Here is a 23,803-nt window from a genome sequence, read left to right on the forward strand (position 1 = left end):
TGCGACAAACTCAAACGCCTGGCTCTGGAGGAGGAGATTGCAGCGTTGTTACGCAAATGAGCTATCACACTGGTGCATCCGAACCAGCTATCTATCAGCTTCCTTTCGTCCTTTTTCCTCTCACCCAAAAAAGACCAGGGAAAATGGTGACCAATAATCAACCTGAAACCACTCAACAAGTTCATCAGGCCAAGGCGGTTTTGAGTGGAGACTCTGAGCTATGTCATACGATTCTACCTGTTCTGTGCTGAATCACCTTGATAGATCTACGGGATGTGTATCTTCATATCCCGATACACAAGCAACACCGCAAGTACCTCTGCTTCGAGTACTGCAACCGGACCTTACAGTTTCGTGCCCTTTCAGTCTCTCAACATCACCAATGGTCTTCATCAGGATCGTCAAGACTCTTGCCACCTACTTACGACAGCGCGACGTTCTTCTTTTTCAAGTTCTGCAACTTCTCTCACCGTCGATGTCACGACAAGCCTAGGGTTCCTCATCAATTACAACAAGTCGGCCCTCAATCCAGCACAACGGCTGACCTACCTGGGGGCAGCTCTCGATCTTCTCAAAGGTGTTGCAAATCTGTCACCGGAAATCATCCTCAATCAGCAACAATTCGCCTTTTTGTTCCAGCGCTCCAAGGCTCTTCTGGCAGTGGCCTGGCTCCGCCTTCTCGGATTTATGGTCAACCTCGTCGACCTCTTTCCTTCAACTACATCTTCTATCTCGATATCACCCCAAGAACGATTCGATTTCTACCTTGGTTCCTCTTCTAAACCAGATGTTCGCAGCCACCTCCGGTGGTGGACAATCAGCAAGCGCCTGTCGGCGGGTTGTCCCTTCGTTCCTCTGAAACCGAACATCACAATGACAATGTGTTGCTATTCGGATGGGGGGCCTCCCTTCCTCCGCTTCATGCATCCGGAGTTTGGGATTCTTCCTTCTGCAACAAATACATCAACCTGCTTAAACTTCAGGCAGTATTCAACACCCTTCGTCACTTCCAGTGGCACTTACTGGGTCTTTCGGTTCGAATCCAGAGCGACAACTCCACAGTGGTAGCGTACATAAACCACCAAGGCGGTACTCACTCCCCCCAGCTATGCGTCCTTACATGGCAGATCTTCATGTGGGCGATCGATCACGGGATCACTCTCCAGGCCATTCACATACCGGGAATGCCCAACAACATAGCAGACGCTCTCTCAGGGTGCTGTCCACCCAACGGAGTGGACTCTACATCCAAGCGTGGTCACCCAAATCTTTGCAGAGATCGAGCGCCCCCACGTCGACCGACCTCTTCGCATCGGCTGACTATACCCATCTTCCAACATTTTGCTCCAGGTTTCCACACCCTCGAGCTTGGGCAATGGATGCTCTTCAGGTGAATTGGTCCGGCCTTCTGGCGTACGCTTTTCCTCCAATATCCCTCATTCCGTGAGTCTTATCCAAGAACACGGACCATGCCAGATTCTCCTCATCGCCCCGTTCTGTCCTCAACAACCGTGGTTCCCGAGACTCACAAGGCTCCTGGTTCATCGGCCACTGATCCTTCAGCACAGGGAGGATATTCTTTGTCAACCCAGGTCAGGAGTTCCTCATCCAGCTCCGAATGATCTTCACTTGATGTGTTGGACATTGTCCAATGATCGTTCAGAGCGTCAGGCTTTTCTATAGATGCTGCATCCATGGCGGCACGGGCCCGACGATTCTCCACACGCAGAATTTACAACAGTCGAATACAACATTTTGCTAGATGGTGTGATGACCACGATGTTTCTCCAACTGAAGCTTCTGTAAGCTCAGTTGTGGACTTTTTCATGTATCTCTTTCATTCTGGCCTCCAGACTGCTACTTATCCGCAAACTACCTGTCGGCCCTGGCAGCTGTTCATTCGGGGTTCAACGATGGATCAACAATATTTGATAACACTGCCATCCACCATCTACTTTGGGGAATGTTCGTTGAGCGTCCTCACGTCAAATGCCTTGTTCTTTCTTTGGACCTTGGCAACGTCTTGCTCATTCTCTCAAACCACTGTCCGATGTATCTGATCTCCATCTTAGCATCAAGCTGGCGTTCCTCCTGGCAGTCGTTACCTCCAGATGTGGCAGTGAACTGCATGCCCTGTCAACTGCTGAAGGTCACATACGCTGGGGACTGCACGGAGTTTGTCTTATCCCAGCCATCAAATTCCTGACAAAGAACCAAACGCCTTTCTTCCGGCCTCCGGATATTTTCGTCTCTGACATAACCTCTCCTTCGGCAGATAGCTCCGACAAGAAATGGTGTCTGGTTTGTACCCTCAAATGGTATCTCGCGAGGACCAAGCATCGCCGTTAGACTGGTTCCAGACTTTTCATCACAACCACAAAACCTTTTCATCCAGCGGCAAAGGACACCATACCTCGTTGGACGGTCTCTGCCATCATCTTTGCAAATCAAGACTGGCTGACTCAACATGACGATCTCACATCAGAGCCTCTGCGTCCTGTTCATTCTTCAGAGGTGTCTCCTTGGCGGACATTTGCCAGGCAGCTTGTTAGAAAACTCCTTCCATCTTCACCGAGCGCTACCTGAAGGGTGTCCTGCAGAATGATATGACTCATGGCGCCCTCCGCTCACCGATTGGGACAGCATCCAGCGCTTTCCCCCACCGAACAAAGAATTCCTCATCGTAGATGCTATTCCTTTGCTCTAGAATAATTACTCTCCCGTCGCAGGCCCTCCTCCAGGGTACGGTGCTACTCTGCATATGTAGATCTAGTATCACTAGGTCTATCACAAGTATCACTAGGAGACCCGACCCACACTTATGTGGGGGAGGAGTCTCCTGCGTTCACATACCCCTGTCCAGCCGCTCCCGCCCGTGCTTCTCCACTTTGGCTCTGGGGAACTTCTCCGCTTCAAAAAGAAGGACAAACGTGGCGGTGGGACCGTATTGCATTGTGGTGGGCCAGGGAGCAGCATGCATAATCAAGTCTTTTGAGCGAATTGGAATAGGCACGTGGGAAATTTGCCTATGTAGGCTGGGCAGGGGTAAGCATCACTAGGAGACCAGACCCACACTTATGTAGGAGAGGAATTAGAAGGTTTTGATATGCTTCACTTCAAAACCAATTGTTGTTGACTGACAATTAAAGTGAAAAGATAAAAATTGACAGAAAGTGATTAGAAAGATTTGGCTGTCTTAAATCGCCTTGTTAGAAATCATTCCCACTTTGCCAGCATATCTGCCAGGTCTCATACCTTTCAACCACTGAAAATAATCTTTACGTTTGGTTGCATCAAAAGTACAACATGTTCGTTCTAAATGTCACATGTTAGAAATTTGGTGATGTTCGAGAATTTTGACAAAATATCAAATGAAAAAGAGGATGTACTGTCTTGGCTGATGTCAAAGGTAAAACAGCCCATCAGGCAACTAACCATTTCTGCAGTGCCACTGTGAAATATTGACGGAGGCCCCAAAGTTGTGATTGGTATTTTGGGGTTTATGAAAACATACTGAAGAAGATGTGATTGTTCAAGTCTTAAAAGGATAATAGTTTGGGGTCCTTTTGTACTTTCCTAAGCTTGTGCTGTACATCATTTTTCATTTTACTCACTGTTTTTACATTTTTTTGACGGAATTGAATGGTGTTTGCAACTGCTGACTTCGGGACCCAATAACTTTTGTGAAACATGTTTTTTAATTTGTAATTATGGTTCTGATAGATGTAAATGTTATCATCTTTTACCACTTACGAATCTTTTCAAAATTGTCCTGAGAATTATTACTTCTGATATTTTTTAGGAGGCTTAAATTTACAGGTTGTTCATGTCCGTTAAAAATGCTGCCCTTGGCTTTGAGACTTTTAAACAACTCTTATGAAAATTGAAAGATGGGCACAGTCATCGGTGTTCCAGATTTCAGCCATGACTCCCCGCGTTTCATCAGACATTGTGAATCATTTCACTGTCATTCATTTCAGAAGAAATGAAGTCATTAGCAAGATTGCTAATGACTTAGCAATCTTGCATCAAAATCAAAGTTACATAAAAAAGACCCTTTATAATGCATAGATGGTCCTAGAACAACGTTTTGATGACATCAGTTGTCAAATTATGCTTAAACTTAAAGTTTGATATGTTAAATAAAAGAAATCTATATAAAATCAACTGTGATTTTCTCACATCTTGCTTTATAATATGTTGTAAAGATCACAAGCCACTCTACAAGTATTGTTACATGTGCACATTCATAACTACATTATCACAATGCATATTGCATTGTAACAGCCTCTGAATCTGACTTACAAAGAATATAACCAGAAGCCAGTAATTTACAGTTTCAGTAGTTTATTCAACAAAATATAATTGGAGGGGAACCAAATTATCACACTTACGTTTCATTAACCAAGCCACAGCAGTGCAGAATTTTCCACGGGTACTAATGTCTAAGAAAATAGAATGAACCTTATGCAGCCAATTTCCAGGTCCAAATCCACACTGGGCTAAAACTACAAGAGGGTCTTAAAGGAAAGTAACAAGTCAGTTCTACAAGCGAAGTTCCAGTTACACGCTAGAAAAGAATTGCTAATCTTACATGTATATGTATGTGGCATTCCTTTGTGTGGCCACAGCCAGGGGCCCATCTGGCTGAGGCTGCTGCTGTGGTTGGCACAAAAATAGCTTTGATTGTTACAGTATCATGGTTTTAAAACAAATGTACAGTAATGATGAAATTGAAGTACTCCTCGCTCTTGTACTCGCTCGAAGTGTCCGCTAATTTGCTGCCGGTAACGAGCGCTTGCGGGTACCCGCGAGCGAGGGCACACGGGCGCTATCGAGTGCAATAAACAGCGAGTGCATACGAGGGATCACTCATGCGCAACGCGTGACCTCGGTGGAAAGCCCGGTCTGCCGGCCCGGTTGCGAATCAGTTCCCCCACCAGGGTTCTGCCCAGGATGGTTTTAGTGCCGGCAGGACTATCGAAGTGGAGCGTCACCATCGGTTGGCGCGGAGCGTACCCGAAAATTTTTGGAATCTGTGTATACACAGCCTAGAATTAGGGATCTCATGTCTGAAATTTCTGAAATTTAATAAAAAATTGAAAATTTGTAATTTTGGTCAACTAGGATGAGGTGATAATTTTAGACGGGCAATTGAGTTAGAAAAAAAGAGTAGAAATAAATATTGATTTTATTCTGTAAATCCCTTAAATATTGAATTGATTTCTATCTCTATGATGCCCATAATTTTTCATTGCTATTCAAATCATTTTTCATTTTTTTTGTGTGTTGAAAATAAGGCGAAACATGCAAAATCTTGGCGGAATATTTTCCTTATTTTCTTTGTACGAAAGTTCGTACAGTATGCATATGGGATAACGACATTCATAACTGTGTGCAGGGATTTTCTGAACAGTCATTTTAAAGTCTACATGAACATAATGTAGATTGGCCATTTGCTTTTCTGACACATCTGGCCATGTGTCACGTGCATACTGAGCGCGTGTATCTTGCCATATGGAACTCATTTACGGAAAAGGCAAAATCATGCTGTTACTTTTGAATAAAAAAATTGCGGAGTTAATATTTTCACCGTGGGATAAACGGTGCGATCGTTGGTTTAAAAAACGATCGCAGTGATCGTTTTATGCAACATCGAGCAGAAAATACATGCACCGAATGTTGCTAACTGTGGTCGGCGCGGCGAAAAACAGTCACGGTCGATTGTCAGTTTTGCAAGTACATGTAAAATTGTTTTTCTGCCAGATTTTTAAGTGTTTAAACGAAGTGTGAATGGGGTCATTTGCAATTGTGTCTTTCTGAAAGTTAAGCCAAATTTTCTTTTCAAGTTGTGGAACTGGGTAAAATGCGGAACTGGACAAACAACGCTGTACATCATGGAGAGGGGGTTTTCCGATCTTCGCGCACTGAGAGCGTTGCATATGCAAGCCTATGTGTGGCCTTCCAACCAATGGAAAGATTCGTTACGCACTATGTACACGTGCATTGCGCGTAACAAAGCCTCCTATTGGTTCATGTTCATATTTGGTCCAGATATGTTGCATATGCACGTACGTGGGTGCGCAGACGATGTGCATGGCAGTGCAAAGTGAAATTTACGAAGAAATTTTACGGTTTCTTCACGATCTTCATATCTTCACGATTGATCCCTCGACCAAGATGCTATTTTATTTGGGTTCTTATCGGGAATACGTGCCGGTCAGAAAAGTTGATTTGGCAGATTGTGGCGGTCGGCAATTCTGCGTGCCGGTCGGGCCCGACCGGCGCCGACCGGCAGCGGCAGATCCCTGCCCCACACTGACGTCGTTGCGCATACAAGTCCAGTACATTGTGTTTCGGGACACCGTCTGGCCCGGAGGATAGGTGAACAATGAAGACCTGCTCGTTCTGAGTGTGGTGGAAGTGGAATATAAAATGTCATAACCTCTGTAGGGATATCCTGAAAATTTCATACAGGAAACGGTGGTCGTGGAAAGCAACGTACACGTAATGACATGATTTATATTGATCAATGTCTGATTGCTCGTTTTATGTATAGTTTGACTGTTCCGTAGCTTTTAGCGAGACAAAAATCTTGAAATTCTGGTGCTTGAAAACTTTGTGGAATAAAAAATGGTTGAATCACTGGCCCGGTAACTATCTAAGACTGGGACTAACACATCGGTGTCATGGGCGCCAATTTTTGGCGGATACGGTGTGTTTTAAATTTATTATCGTTGTTATTGATACTAAATCATAAATGCTGGGATTGTTTTCTCTTTTTTTGAAACGTTTTGGATCTGGGAGTCTTCATAACCGGCTACTGTTCTTTTTTCCCTCTGTTTCTTTGTTTTGTTGACAAGAGCTGTAGAAACATGTTGACCAATAATTTAAAAAGGGGTTAAGACACATTTTACTGATTTGTAAATCAGTACGCCTCTGTTTTCCTCAAGTTCTGAATGGGATTGACCAATCAGAGAAACAGTAAATTATTCTATACCTATCTTGGGAACTGCCGTACCTGCAGGTGCATTGTTCTGTCGTCGTCCAGAGAGCAAGTTGCAACACTTAAATGATGTGAATTTATTAGCAATGTGCAGTTTGGTTGTTGGGAATTTAACAAAACTAGAGTGAAACCCCATTTTCTTTGAGTTCACTTTAATGAAGTGTCTGAAGATGCCTTTAAAAGCGAAGACTTTTCTGTAATTCCACCCTTTCACTGGATAAACAAGACATACATGTACAAGAATTAAATTGTTCTTTCACAGGTCATCCAAAGTTTACGTAACTACATGTACATCAAGAAAACGCTCTCTTCTTCACTTATCAAAAAAGTGACATCTTGTGAAAGGGTGGCTTTGTTATAATCAACACATTTCCTTCACCAAAGGGAAATTATAAGTTGGATACTTTATTGGCCCATTTATTATGGAAAACACAGTGGTCCTTTTTGTGGGGCTTTGAGGAGTCTGTAGAGCGAACACTTTATTGATTTTTTACTTGATTTCTGCTGCACATATTTTTCCCCCGAAAAGTGAATAAATAACCGAGACAGACAAATGGGTATTTCAGGTCAATTTTAGGGTTGTTTGTTGCTGATGTATAGGCAAGAATGCCGGAGTCGACCATCTGGAGCCGTTTGAGGGTGCTTACGTGGGCATACAGGTGGGTGTGGACAGACGTGTGTTTACGTGGAAATATGGGTGCAGACGTTTCTGTTCTGGTGCCCGCGAGGACATGCAGGCAAGTGGGTGAGTGTTTTCATGAAGGCGCAACAACAAAGCCCGAGTCTAATAAATCAAGCTTATGCATGTAGGAGGCTGAGCGGTTTACCGGGCAATTTCAAAATATGCTACCGATCCAAGTTTTCATTTTTATATTTGTGTGTGCGATTTCAGAGAGTCTAGCGTTAATAACTGTTGTTAATCAAAGACTGGATTCTCTGGTTCTGCCAAACAGCACGAGCATGCATTGCGATAAATGGTAAAAACATCTCCGTGAGAAAATCGATACAGTTTTATTGGTGATTTTATGACTCTTAAGACTCAATTCTAGAGAGACAAACTGATTTTGAATAAAAGGCAGAGGCAAACTCTTAGGGCTGTGATCATCTGTCTTCAAGCAAAAATAATTCCAATATTCATGCGATAGGAATTTTCCAACGAGGTCCCTCGTAGCTCGGTTAAAAACCTGTATAGTTATTGAGCTTACGGACTCGGACGTCGGTTCATGTTGTCCAAAAAAACCATCGCGTGACATAAGTGTATATTTAGCACAAAAACACCAACTGTCAATATACCTTTGCAAACCTGATATAGACTGTTATTCGTTCATGATTATTTTCCATTAATAATATAATTTGCAAGTTATCAACTGCATTTGCCCTGAACATTCATAGAAACTGAAGAAAATCACTTTCATGTAATTTTGGGAGAAAAGATCGTCTCTATAGTCACGTGGCGAACAGTTCGGTTGTTCCTCAAGAAAGTAAGAGAAAGGGGCTCTTTCGCAAAGAGGGCTGGATCTGGACTTCTACAGAAACCCCTGCAAGTCTGGAAAACCTCGTACACGACTTTATACGAGAATGACAATGAGCTCACGTCGCGAGATGTATTTGGTATATTCAAAAATATATTTGGACTCGACGCCTCAGAGTCCACCATCCGACGCGTACGTCCAAAGCTGGGCTGGGCAGCAAGTGGGCCCGCCTACTGCCAATTAATAAGCGCGACCTTGTGCTGGAGCAGAGTCCCTCACTTCTTGAAGCTCCTTGCGCTTTGTTACTTTTAATCTCCGTCTACTTACAAATACCGACCAAGTCCGTGGCAAGAATAATCCCTTTCAGGTTAAAGTCCTTTTGTGTTGTTTAAAGAAGGATGTGGGTGATGAATGTCTACTGGAGAGCCTTGTGACATTGACTGCTAGATTGTTTCCTCTCAAGAAAGTTATTGGGACATTTGAAGCATGTTTGAAGCAAGATGTGGGACGGAGAGAACCCCCGCCTTTGTGTTGGTCATTGTTTGATCGGAATCTCAGGAATTCTTTACAGACTTCTAGGAGGGATGTGTTAGGAAACAATAGTCTACAGTGTGTATGGGGATTGGACAGGTAAGGGGGGGTACCCCTCTGTCCCATATCTTGCCTGGTATATCTTCAGATGAGATCAACTATAGTGGGGATTGCTGTAGTTACTCTGCAAAGAATACACCGTGTATTACATGTATCTGAATGGAAGTTGCGTGGAATTACCAATACTGTTTTAATTTTTTTCATTGACTGCCATGATTGAAAGCAGGTAAAATATAAAATGGGCTTCTGAAAGGTTACCTTTAATATATATTGCAGAATGCCAACAGGGTGCCTTAAAAAGATTATCGGCTTCACAGTTCCGTTTGGCTCAAATACTTTTGTGGTTTCTTAATAAAAGTGCGTAAGAAAACGTAGTCTAATAGGTTGTGTGACCTCAATGATAACACCAATAATACCACTATATGATATAAAACTAGGTCATATACCAACATAAAATTCTTTTGTAAGAGCCAAGATTACACATGTAATACAGCGCAACTGTCTTTTCGCTTGTTCTTCAGAATACAGGAATCATGGTCACCCAAGGTCACCTGCACCCCGGCAAAGATGGTAATAATCCCGTTGCGGATTTGCAGATGTTGCGCAATCTGAGGCAATTTTGCACTTTCTTTGGTCCGTGTATTACTCTCCAAGAGGGAGGTGAAGATAAGTAATTGCAAAGGGGAACGGGGAAAGGAGAAGCTTGATCTGGTCCGCCTGAATGCCGTCAAGGCCATTGTCAGAGAGAAGTCGTCGCTTGGCCTAGGCCGGTTTGAAATATACTGGCGCCGGGAATGCATCAAGGCAGTCGACGAGGGTGGCAGACGACTCAATTGTTCCAAACAGTTCTTGTAATGTTTATGGTTTTAATTTATAACTGGGCTTTGCAATGTTCACAACTTGATTTAATTTTTTTTCTCCAAATCTACTGAAATCACCCAAATCACGGCGATCCCTGTGAGGTAATATTCAACTAAACGAAGAGACAATTTTGTCTTCCATAGATATAACATTGTCAAAAAGATCACATTCATGGGCAAAACTGGTTTTGTAGTTTTCACGAAGAGACAATTTGACTCCAGAAATGTAAACAAATGTAACAATGTTGCACCTGACATGTGTGGGTGCACTGCGTTTGCCGTTTTCACGAAGAGAACAAAAGTCACACAGATTTGAACATTTCACGAACAATCTCGTTTTTTACAAAACAAACAACTTTATCTTCTAGAAATGTTAGGTTTGTATCATGTAACATCCCTTATTGCATATGGCGAAGCATTGGTGAATTTAAAGGAATGCTAAATTCGACGAAATTTAGCATTTGATTTTCTCAAAACCTTTGTTTTGCAATCTGAAGAGAAAATTGTCTCTTCGTGAAAACTGTGACGCTATGTAAAATTTATTAATAAAATTTCATTAACACATTTTTTGGATTGTATGTAACTTGAAGTATTGTGGAAATAAAAGTTCATTGACTGAATGAAAGAAAAGGTTCACATGAATCATTTAAGAAATGCGAGTTTAATTAAAATTCTCAAGTACATATCTCAGTTTTTAAAAATTTAAAAATTTCTTCTTTTACGGAAGTGTTTGCATGGCTTTTTGTATTTGGCTGCATGCTGTATGATAATTAGGAGAATGGCCAGTCATGTGAGAGGAATTAACCAATAACAGGTAAGATTCTAATTTTTACGGATCGGATTTTTGTGGACACTGGTCATATTCACGCGAAGTGGCTGTGGCGAAGCGCAAGAAGAGCTAATATAGCGACACCACTCTTCACTAGTTTGGTTACGCAAAGAGAATTCACGTTTTGTGGGAATCCATGAAATTAGTTCCTCGTGTACACTTCGAAGGGTCCCGAAGCGTCGTGTAAATCGAATTATTTCAACGTACAACTTTCACTAAGTTTTAGGGAAATTTTGAACGCTGCGTGGTCAACCATGGGTCAACTAACATTTACCCCACCAAAACGTACCTCCCAGATTTTATTCCATTTTTACACTGAACTCGAAGACCACAAATTTGAATGTGAAAAAAACGGAATTCCAGTTCAACCGGAAAGATTTCCATGCCTGTTACAACCATTATTAATATTAATGTTCGGTTCGACATCCTGCCCAGCGTTCGATTGAATCCGATTTATTGTACTGGAATCTTTGCACGCGTGAAACGTTTCACTCAGCTCCCCTGCAAACTGTGTGCGACCACAAACCAGTCGACCTGATACCTAGTACCTAAACGTGCACGTATGTACCTGCACCTAAATGTAAACTTATGCTGTGTATCTTACAATCGACTAGACTGTGCGTCTAGTCGATCGTAAGATACTGCGCTACGTACTCAACTTCGTCTCTGTCTCAGGCTTCGGGTCGTGTTGTGCAGTTACATGATTTTCTATTATTTTCCTATATTTGGATGTGTAAAAATTGATCATTTGGGTTGAAATTTTCAGGAATAACCCGAAATCAGTCTTCGACATCATGAGTCAAGTTTGGGGTCAAAAGATTGAACGGTTCAGTTTTTAGGGTGAAAAATTTGTATTTAGGGATTCGCCATAGTTCCGAGCAGTTACATGATTTTTTATCATTTTCATATTTTTGGATGTGTAACAATTGATCATTTGGGTTGAAATTTCAGGAATAACCCGAAATCAGTCTCCAACATCATACGTCAAGTTTGGGGTCAAAAGGTAGAACGGTTCAATTTTTAGGGTGAAAAATGTGTTTTTAGGGATTCGCAATAGTTCTGAGCAGTTACATGATTTTCTATCATTTTCATATATTTGGATGTGTAAAAATTCATCATTTGGGCTGAAATTCTCAGGAATGACCCAAAATCAGTTTCCAACATCATACGTCAAGTTTGGGGTCAAAAAATTGAACGGTTCAATTTTTAGGGTGAAAAATTTGTATTGAGGGATTCACCATAGTTCCGAGCAGTTACATGATTTTTTGTCATTTTTAAATATTTGGATGTGTAAAAATTGATCATTTGGGTTGAAATTTTCAGGAATAACCCGAAATCAGTCTCCGACATCATACGTCAAGTTTGGGGTCAAAAGATTGAATGGTTTTCTTTTTGTGGTGAAAAGTGTGTATTCAGGGATATGCCATAGTGTTGTGCAGTTACATGATTTTCTATCATTTTCATATATTTGGGTGTGAAGAAATTGATCATTTGCACCTGAACAAAGAGTGGCGTTGATGACAAAAACGTACAGTGTCTGTCAGTCTTTTCCTTTTTTTAAATTCATACATTTCAGAACTAATAATAATAAATAATAACAATGGGGAAGGAAATAAATTGCAAAGATGTATTTTTGCCCCTTGAAAATAAAAAAGATCCAATGATACTACTTTCAAATGGCGAAATTTAATTGCCAACAGCAGACAAAGCAAAAAGATCTATGTGAGCTTCTCCACAATTGTCTGAGTTGAAGGTACATGGTATCTCTTGTAGAAACATCCACCCCAGTATCTGTAAAAGAATAATATAAAAGTTAATCACAATCTGAACCAACTAAAATAACGGTACGCAGAGTCATTCACGAAACTTAAAGCCGTGACAATTGTGTGTTAACACGCTAAATTGGAGACCATTGGGTCACGAATTTATTTGCACGAGTACATTTAGGTACGAGTTGAGCAAAGTTCATTCTTAACTAGAAACTCACACGTAATGAAACCCATTCGAATCACATGTGTAAACTCCTTCACGAAAGACGAAGGCACTAAACCCAGTCACTACAATGAACACTTTTTTTTTTAACGAAATTCAAAACGGACGTGAAATGCTGGCGTAAACATTCAACGGACAAGCAAGAGTCGTTCACTGGTCACACACACGGACAAAACCTCACACAAAAAACTCATTACCACGACGGATATTCACCCAACTACTACGATGAATACCACTTACGACATTGTATGATACAAATGGTTGATTACCCGCACATTCAAGCCCTATTTAATTAATGGAACATTGAACAAAACATATCGATAGTTTATAACGAAAGCTATTCTCTAATACGTCACACTAAAAAGGAATCTGTTATACCAGGCCCGACTACGAAGTTGCACATGTCGCGTTGACCGTCGTTTTTCCATCTTACCATTCAAACCGATCAACAGTCCGTCCACATTAATGGTTCGTAGTTGGGAAGTAGCTGTCGTTTCACGGGTCAATGAACCCTCGCAAACGCTCGTTCGAAGGTTGGTCTATTTACGTGTGCACACCAGGGTTATCGAGCAAGTTCGAGCGAGTGCGGGTATTACGAGGGTTTGCGGGACCTCTCGAGCAGTTACGAGACCCTCGAAAGCGCACGTAAACGGCCGTAAGTCCTTGTACTCGCTCGCATTTTCATGGGTACTTCAATTTAATCATTAGTGTATCTGGTGCTTAAAAAGTGGCGCTACCGTTATGATTGATTTTGGAAAGTGTCAAACTTAAAAATGAGTGACCCATGAAGAATTTGTTGTTCTAATTCATTTGCATTTTTAGATGTTTTTAAGTATTTGTTTTGCTAATTATGTTTACAGGACAAGCCTGTCTACATTCCAGATAGACCAAAAGAATGGAAAGCAAGAGAACCACCAGAGTTTGTGCGAGATGTTATGGGTAGGTACCTGATACTTGTACATATACAGATTAATATGATCAACACGAGCACACTTGAGACAAGGTCGTGCTTACTATGAGCATATGCTCATTAATAAGTGCTATCTCGTCTCAAGCGTGCTTGCTTTCTTCAGTTCCGTCCAAAATATACACATTCCTATGAAAGAAAATTTACTTAATATGAGCTGTGCTAAGACGACAACACAGCCGAGAAAAGCACTTTTGACTATAAGGCGCCATCGCGAAATTGACTAAGCATTCTTCTGCGGTTTGTCAGTGTTCTGACCGATCAGTCCATTGTCAAGGAGGGTGAGAACCCACGGATTGGACAGTGGTGTGTGCTCTTGCATGGCAAAGTTAATGGGCAGGGCTGGCCGTGCGCCTTTGTCATCGAAACAATGGGTGCCATGAAACATGACCAACCTCGTGAATACAGACGGCAGGATGAAGAATGCCCGTCCTTTAAAACAGTGTGAAAAAAGTTTTGATACACTGTTCGTGCATTTATTGACGGGAATAGGCATTCTTTGATCAAGATGTATCAACATTTGTTCATTTTGCTAAGTGTACATGAAAACAATGAACCAGTCGTTTACAAATCATGTCAACCTGAGATGTCAATCTAACAGTTGTTGACATGTTAGTACTGTTTCTAAGCAAAGTGGCTCCAAAATCAGCACACGGGTCCACAGAAATGTTGGGGCGTTCCAGACATCACAACTGGCCAATCTACACCTGGAGCAAGACCCAAGACGATATCTTGTTGATCACCTTGTGTAAAGATTTTGTGGTTTCCTTGATTATTGTTTAATCTTTCCCCAAGACCCCAGTGCTGGAAGTCAGATCATGCGTAATGTGCCCTCTTCATGGTAAGCGTGCTTTTAGCAAGTCCAAAACATGTGGACGGGTGCTCTACAAAAATAATCACTGACGCCCGGAACTGAGGCTGATGTCCTCACAGCCGCACGCCCGCCAGAAGTTCCCACGCTTTTTCCTTGGCAATGGCCCAAATCTGCTATTATCGACTGTTTGCTGAGCATAGGTTGAATATGTAAAAGGCAAAATGGAGCCCAAACACTTGTTTTAAAAGGGCTTGGTTACACAGTCTTATTGTGTGCCTGAGTAAATTTTCGTGCTGCAGCCAAACCACCAAACTGAACTAAAAATCATCGAACGTGGCACTTTCGAACCATACCACACTTGATTAAAAAAAGGCAAACGAAAAATAGATAACAAGTTTGACTCTGCAAACCTCAGCACACGTGTGTGTTTAGACATACAACAACCTTGCATCACATGATGGCTGTAAAACGCAAATGGTGAGAATTCACTAATAATCAATAGAGAAGATGCAAGATGCGGCATAAATTCTGCTCAACAATGCAAAATTTTCACTACATCCGATTGGGCTTATGTTTATTCAGACAACACCAATCTCCAAAAGCTGCACCTTCACGTTCCACATTAGGCCAATGATGTCATAAATAGCCGTACAAGATGACGTTTGATTGGACGCATGCTGATCGTAGTCAGACTTGTGCTCAATCTTAAGGCAGTGCCAGAGAAAAGCCGAATTTGACGGGCAAACCAGTAATTAAGTGCGCAACCAGATTTAGTGAGTGAGGTGGCCAATAAACTTGTCTTTCGTTTTGGTCAAGTTTGTTGTTCTGTATGTATACGATGTATATAATGGAATTTTCTAGATTCTTACTAGTTGTTCCAAAATCTCAAATAAAAAAGCCGTTATCCGTTCGGAAAAAATACTGACGGAAAATCGCCTCTTAGGCCATGTGCATATACATGTACATGTGCGTACGTACATGTGTGTTCATGATTGACTGCAAACCGGACACAACCAAACATTGGCGCTGGAAGCATTGATAAATTTCCACCTCCTCTTTGTTGAGAGGCACAATCCTTGTGTCTGTTTTATTTTAAATCATACAATTTCCTGTCAACTTCAAATGTTGTGGTCTGAGTATTTTTCAGTATAGCTAATAATAGGATATCGATGATGAATTCTGAATGCTTGCCTTACAGTTATCTTCTTCCCTTGTTGGAAGTCCCCATCTTTAAAGAGGATTTTGTAAAAAGGAGTTGCATCATTACTCCATGATTTACTGATCATAATTGTTATGAACTACTAGTGTGCAATATCCATACTTGAATGAATCCAAACACTTTCTTGGAAAATTAGGGTTTAATGCTGAATAAATGTAAAAATAGTTATGGCTTTACAGTAAGCTACAACATTAAACAGTGGTGTAAGGTGATGTTAGTACCGGTATCTTTACCCTCATCCCACTAAAAAGGAAATCTCATAGTGTTCTCCTCAAAATGTACAATTTACGGAATCTTGGTATTTATGAAATAATTACAGGTAGTTTTCAGTTGTAGGGCCCAGGAGGGTGATAACTGTGCCCCAACACACAAAGCTATTAAAAGAAATAAAGCTACAGAAGCCAAATATAAACTTTTTTTCTTGTGGACAATGGTGTTTTAAACATAAAGATTCATGCATACTGGGCAAACAAATAAGCCTGATTGTAATAGGAAAAAACATATACATGTAGGCCGGTACAATCATGCTGCCACTTAAGGTTCTTACATAGGCCTAAAGTACTGTATGGCTGTAAATCATTGATGTGATTGGAGAAGAAACAAATGGAAAACAGGTCTACACCCTCCAGAGTCAAATCAATTGTTATCTAGAATGATCTGCCACCTCTGGATAAATATTCAATTATCTGCGATGTGAATATAATGTTCATGGCACAATATTAGGCAGCTGGAAAAAGTCCCGGAGGTGGCTGGCGCGTCAACAGGGTCGAACATGCTTGCAGGCATGGTTACCATATTCCTTGGATTCTCATACGTAAATCAGTGCAGTTTTTTGGACAGGGAACAGACTATCTGAAAAAGCAGAGATTGTGTGCTCACAGGAAAGTCCCAACTTAACGGCTGGTTAATGTAGGATGGAATTATTTTACGGCATAAGAACAAAACTACAAAAGCGTTCGTATCCGAACAAAAACTTAAACCATAAATGTACTAATCCAGATGTTCACACAAAAAATCATGTTTTGAAATGTCAGTAACAATTGTAAAACAAATTTCACGAAACAGGGGTTGAATTCTGTGCCCGCATCATGCCTGCTGTTTGTAAAACTGGTGGTCTCGTTGTTAGTGGGATATGCCCGCTGACTGTTTTGGATGTGTTATCTAAGGCAATCTAGTGCCAGCGCGAACAACAAATTTTGCATGATTGTACAAGCAAGTAACTTTGCTGACAATCAAGGGTCAATGAATTTTGTTTCCTCGCAGCGACGAGAAATACATGTATGTTACTGCTATTATTTATCTATCTTTGGTACAAATTAATTGAGCTATTCCTTCATGATCAATTGCAGGCCCAAAGTAGCCTGATAGTGATTTTTTTTTCCGAGCCAGGAATCTGTAAAATACCGGGCATATTCGTAAGACCGGTAATTTACATAAGCCTTGCATATCTGGTTCACAAGTGACTTGTTCACAAAGGCAGACGTGGGCTCCCATTGGACGATCACTGAAGTTGTGTGTTAACTTCCGGTTCCATGGTTCCATCTTAACAGAGATCAATGCATGTACATGTATTTCCATGTGAAGTGCATATGCAGTGGGTGGGGTTTTAAACTGAAGAGATGTCACACTTAACGAACCAGATTGCGTTCTGTCTGTGGGCGTGCCCAGTTGTCAAGGGGTCTTTTGTTTGGCAGGGACTGACTTGCTCTCTGTTATCTCATGGGATGTCCACGAGTTGGTCAATTTCGCGATGCTACCTAACCCGAAGTGTCAAAAACCATTTTCAACAGCATTTTTACGAGTATTTGAAAACACCTCTTCAGAAGCTTAATCCCAGTAAATCCTGGTGGAGTGTGTCAGTAATCCTCTAATAGTGCTAATCCACCCGCCAATTTGCTCTGCAGTTTTACCATTGAAGGCTTGGCAACTCTTTCCTTTATGCTGGGGAGGGACTTTATTAAGACGACAGCAGGTTTTGCAATGTTGTGCTATTAAAGGAGTTTCAATTGCAGTGGGTCTAGCCCAAGAGATATGTTTTTAATTAAACCAAACAACGGGTAAACCCGACTCCAAAATCATATATGGTATGGAAGTATTTAACTCACCTCATCAAAGAACCCACTCTGTCAATTAAATGCACATTTTCTATCGCGAGCTAGAGAGCATGACAGATATTAACATATTACGTAAGGCAAGGTGATAAAGGCCACACGGTGAGGGTGTGGCAAGCATTGATCGTTTTCAGCGCAGCTACAGCAGACCTTCCAGTAGATTTCCTCCGTGCACGTACACTGATATGTTGAACGACGAAGACAACCTTCGCATGTCAGATTCTAAAATGCTGCAAGGGCAAGGTTCTCAGAGGCCATTAGCCTTAACTGCTCAAGATGTCTCTAAGATAGTGTCTGCAGGAGTTTCGGAAGCTTTGGGTTCTTTTCAGTCTCGGTTCGACAAGATCATAGCCGAACGAAAGCAAGAGAACGAAAAAGCGCTTCAAGTGGTTCAGTCGATGAAACGAGCCAGCGAGGTACAATTTCGTTTCAAAAGGGGCCTACCTGCAGAAGCCGATCGCGGCAAAGAGGCAATGGGAGTCTGAGCCGTCTACTAGTCAAGACAGCCTTTTTCGTTGCTATGGTAGCCAATATAAATTGACACCTTACGCACCGTATGGCACGGGCTTCAGAGCTACCGCCAGATCCACTGACATCTGCTTCAGGTGCGGCAAAACAGGCCATTGGAGAAAGGACTGTACCGATATATGTTAATCAGTTCATTTGGAAGACAAAATTAAATTTGAGGATTGGAATGAAGCCTTGCACTATTTTAAAAGATGTGATTTTATGATTTCTTTTGATTAAAAATCCGGATATCATCATGTCGAGATATTCCATGAACATCCCGTACAAAAATGTCCCATGAGGGTATCCCATGGAAAATTTCCCATGGGATTACATGGTGAATTGGCCACCATGTAGCATGGGATTTGTACCCATGGGATTTTGCCCATGCATATTTCAAGAACCCCATGTAATCTCCCAAAATATTCCCATGGTGATTTAATTGTCATATCCCATGGTGATTTTCCCACACATCCAATGGTGATTTACCCATGCGTCCCATGGTGATTTACCCATGCCTCCCATGGTGATTGTCCCATGCATCCCATGGTGATTTTCCCATTTGTCCCATGGTGGTTGCCCCATTTGTCCCATAGTGATTGTCTCATGCATCCCATGGTGATTTTCCCATTTGTCCCATGGTGGTTGCCCCATTTGTCCCATGGTGATTGTCTCATGCATCCCATGGTGATTTTCCCATTTGTCCCATGCTGGTTGCCCCATTTGTCCCATGGGGATTTTCCCATGCGTCCCATGTACATTGTCCCTTGCATCCCATGGTTATTGTTCCAATTCAATTGTTCCTTGCGTCCCATGGTGATTTACCCATGCCTTCCATGGTGAGTGTCTTGTGCATCTCATGGTGACGGGCAAAGTTGCAATCATCAAATCAATATTCCATTCCAAACTGTGTACTGCAGTTCATGCCAATGCTGCATTTTAATGGCAGCAGCTAATGTGGTTTACAATACAACAAAGCCTCTTGGTGTACCTGTGTAGATGCCATATCAATGCAAATCCCAGTGTTCTCTTGATGATTGCAAAAATAGGAATAGTGTTTGTGTGGCGTTTCTATGGTGTCCGCATACAAATCACATTGTATTCCCACGTAGAGTATAAAAGCCCCATGGTGCTCCCATGCTTATCATAAAAAACCCCATGGTGTTCCCATGCTGATTATAAAAACCCCATGGTGTTCCCATGGTGATCTTAAAAGCCCCATGGTGTTCCCATGCTGATTATAAAAACCTCATGGTATCCACAAAATGTCCCATGGTGATCACTTCAACCAACATTTTTTGCCCGTCCCATGGCGTACACATGGGGTCCCATGGGCAGCCCATGGGATCTGCATGGGACATTTTTGTAAGGGATGTTACATATTTAGGCTTTGCTTGGGAACTACAAGGTACAAGCCAATTAATGGCTAGAAGATTGGCGTCCATCACGGGAATGATTGTATCCTTTTCTTGCGTCGTAAGAAATATCGCAGAAAACATTGGGATGATGAATTTTTATTACCAAGCAACAGTAAAGCAATAGAAGAACTGTTTTTTTGGAGGAAAGAATTGTCCAACCTGAACAAACATTTGCTTTTTGATTACTCCATTCCGCAGGTTCTGGTTTATACAGATGCAAGTCAGTCGGGGTGTGGTGCATGGATGTTTAAAGCACAAAAAATGGAATTTCAACAAAATTGGTTAGAGGTTGAGAGAAGAGTTCCACATGGCGTGAGTTAAAAGGGGCATCCCTTGCGATCGGAGCATCCGGTTCAGTGCTCAAGGGGAAAACAGTGCTTTTACGTACAGATAATAAAGGGGTCATGTCTATAGCTGCCAAGGGTAGCATGGGTCCAGAGTTACAGAAAATAAGTCTAGATCTGTGGTATTTCTGTAACTGCAACAATATTAAGCTAAAGGTTGAGTGGATCCCTCGTCAGGAGAATGTGGAAGCGGATTGTCTTAGTAAGTTGGTGAATTTAGACGACTGGGAGTCTCCCAAATATTTTCCGACTTCTTAGATGGGTTGTGGGGTCCACATAATGTAGATAAGTTTGCTAACGAGTATAATACAAAATTACCTCATTTCAACTCGAAATACTGGAGCTTGAATTCATCTCAGGTTGATGCGTTTAGTGTTGATTGGAGTGTCGATAACAATTGGTTGGTCTTAGATGGGTTGTGGGGTCCACATAATGTAGATAAGTTTGCTAACGAGTATAATACAAAATTACCTCATTTCAACTCGAAATACTGGAGCTTGAATTCATCTCAGGTTGATGCGTTTAGTGTTGATTGGAGTGTCGATAACAATTGGTTGGTAACGCCAATAGATTTAGTCTGTAGGGTTCTTCAGCATGTAAAAGCTTGCAGAGCTAGAGGAACACTTGTGGTACCTAAATGGCCATCTGCAGTCTTTTGGCCGTTACTTTTTTCCAGCTCGAGCCCTTACTGTGAAATAATTATTGACACGTTGAGATTTAGTGATTCTGAGAATATATTCGTCCAAGGAAAGAACTCTGGGTGCATTTTTGGTACATGCAAATTGAGAGCTGCAGTGATTTGCATCAAGTTACAGGGACAGTGTCATCGATAAGAATTTCACTTTCGAACACAAGCATAAAATGGTCGATTCATCAAGCAATTTTTGAATTCTTGTATTTTCCCCTCCACATGTATCATGGATACGGGATCTGCACGATTGTTGTGCTATGTGGCCACGTGGCTGTCGAGAGTAGTAATTCCACTTGGTAGCTCTCACCAAGATCTCCAGAAGTTATATGATTTGTGCAGTGCATGGTTGTACAACTTAAGGCCATGTGGCTTATAAGAATACTCATTTTGTCTGACACAGAGGTATTATTAAAGTTGTCCGACATCCACCTGTAGGTTATATTAAAAAAAAAACCTGAATAAAACAAGGAATTATAAATGTTGGCTCACATACTGGTGCTGGCCTGAAAGATTCGTAATCTTCGTCGCTTGACCGGTTATTTTACCTAGCATATGTCATGACTTTTGTTTTCAGAACTGACAAGCATGCATATACATTACAAGAAGTGTTAAAAGCTTCAAGAGCATCTTGAACGACCAACAAATACTACAGATGTTTCGCCGATTGGCAAGCTTGATGTAATGCACTCTACATTGCCAGCCAACTCAGAAGACTTGGCCAATTTTGTAGAGTTACTGAATGATAATATGCCATTTTCTAAAATTCAAAGAATTTTTTACAGTGTCAAATGGCATCATGATTGCAATCTGTCAGTAACAGATAATCCTTGTAATAAGAAGTTTCTACGCTTGACTTTTGAAGGGATTAAGCGTATCACCGCGAGGCCAATTTCCAAGAAAGAACCAATTACTGCCGATATTCTTAAGCAAATTGTGGTCAGATTCGGGCTTGCAGATAATCTTATGCTTGTCCATCTCTGTTCAATTTGCCTACTTTCCTTTGCTGGCTTTCTAAGGAATAATGAGCTCATTAACATTCGAGAATGTAATATTGATATGTTGATATGCATTCGTCATTTGTCAGAATATTTTTAACCAAAAGTAAGACCGATCAATATAAGGATGATTCTTGGATTTATATTGCCAAGACTGACACCATTACGTGCCCCGTTGCGATGTCGCTAAAATATTTACACCTGGCTAAAACTGCAGTTTTCACAGAACAATTCGTATTTTGACCAGTTGTGTAGTGTAAATCATCTCAGAGTTACAATCAGAGTTACAAGCTTTCCTACTCCAGATGTAGAGAATGCCTTGAAGGAAATCGGGGCTGATCCCACAAGCTTCGGCCTACACAGCCTTCGTGCTGGCGATGCGACTGCGGCTGCTTCAGCAGGTGTCCCAGACAGATTATTTAAGAAGCACGGCAGGTGGCAATCTAACAAATCCAAAGATGGGTACATGTAAGAGTCGCTCGAAAATCAACTTAAGGTATCTCAGAATTTAGGCTAGTAATTATAGTAGTCTGACCTTTCAAATGATGCGTATATGAAACAGTCGTTTGAAATTAATTAATCCTAACTCACTAGGGTGTGTACAAAATCATATTAAAATTGGAGGATTCAGGAATGTTAGGGTTAATAAATCTTTACAATTATCTCTGTATTATGGTAGTTGGATCTGCCCAAAGATTTGTATACGGAAGAGTCGTATGAATAAATACTGTATATATCTGAAATATGGTACCAGCGTTTCTTTAGATTTGCAAAAACTAATTGTTGAATGATATTCTATATTGCTTGTGCTAGAAGAATGCACCGAGTTGTGGCTCAGTTGCCTCCTCAATAAACGAAAGTGCAAGTTGATTATATATTTCTACCCCTCCCCGTTCTTTGTTACTTGATTTGGCGGAACTGTTGCTATCCGCCTGTATAGCTCGTCGCCGAAGAACGATGTTATCCAAGTTTTGTGCATTATTAACATGTTCTTTCTTCACAGGTTAGAAGGAGATATGGGGGGGGGGGAAAAATAATTATTTCGTGGTTGAGTTGCAAATTAGCGAATAAAGAGAATTCTAATTAGTTTTGGAAATTACAACCTTCCCAAGTTTCCTTGCTTCAATTAACCACTTTCCCAAATTCCCCTTTAAAAGTAAACTTGCACAACCCGAAATTGAAAAGATGGAAGTTACCAAAAGACAGATAGACCTCCGTCCTGCCAATTAAAAACCAAATAGAAAAAAGTTTCCTCAATTTCAATGTCCTCTTACATCCACACACATGAACTGGTTTTCAAGTTTAATAAACCTTTACTTACATGCAACAGAGAGTACAAGTTCACAAGTATGAGTGTTGCTTTGCCGCATGGCATGGCCGGCAGCATGGCCAGCGCCACACACTCACGCAAACACACATACAATATGTTGTTCTTCGTAGTTATATCACCTCAGCAGATGGGTTCATTCCAGGGGTTGTTACATTTTTGAAAGTGTAGGCCTATTCAAAATCTTTGTTGTATATATTCAAATCAAATTGATTAATACAATTTCAAAAATGTATTAAAACTTTAAAGGCTGGTACATCAAATACTAATCCATTACATATACATGTACAGTACATCATGTAAGTACATGTACAGTACATTGTCGTAGTGTTTACTCATGCATGATGGCAAGCTTGCACTCTATAAATGGGATAAGCGTTACGGTGAAACTTGTGTTATATGTGTAAGATGAGGTTTCTACTGGAGAGACCCTTCGAGTTTGTATTAACCATGTTTGACTGTATAGCGCTTCTCCCCCTTGAGCCACTGAAAGAGGAAGGGGGAGTACAATGCATCTCTTTTCATTTCAGGTGATGTGTTGATTAAATTGATCGTTGCAGCATGCTTCATCCTCTACATGTTCGGATTTATCCTCAAGTAAACTTGAATCCTTGCTCTGTATTGGTAGATTCATGATAGCAGGCAGTGCTACATGTATGT

The 23,803-nt window shown here is 41.3% G+C and overlaps 1 protein-coding gene and 1 long non-coding RNA gene across 5 annotated transcripts in view; both read left to right on the forward strand.

Moving 5' to 3' along the window:
• Window positions 1-23,803, forward strand: part of LOC110987524 (PRKR-interacting protein 1 homolog) — an 85,280-nt gene that overhangs the window by 20,187 nt on the left and 41,290 nt on the right. For all 4 annotated transcript variants that reach the window (XM_087141762.1, XM_087141760.1, XM_087141761.1 and 1 more), the window contains exon 2: window positions 13,611-13,689. In XM_087141762.1, coding sequence (XP_086997888.1) covers window positions 13,611-13,689 — 79 coding nt within the window. The remainder of the gene's footprint in view (window positions 1-13,610; window positions 13,690-23,803) is intronic.
• LOC147798008 (uncharacterized) lies at window positions 7,061-12,394 on the forward strand. Its single transcript, XR_015426575.1, has 2 exons — window positions 7,061-7,751; window positions 9,591-12,394. It is a non-coding gene; the product is annotated as an uncharacterized LOC147798008 (long non-coding RNA).

Source organism: Acanthaster planci, linkage group LG09 (genome assembly GCF_054643075.1).
Source record: "Acanthaster planci isolate LZ-2023a linkage group LG09, COTS_SCS, whole genome shotgun sequence".
Classification (NCBI taxonomy): Eukaryota; Metazoa; Echinodermata; class Asteroidea; order Valvatida; family Acanthasteridae; genus Acanthaster; species Acanthaster planci.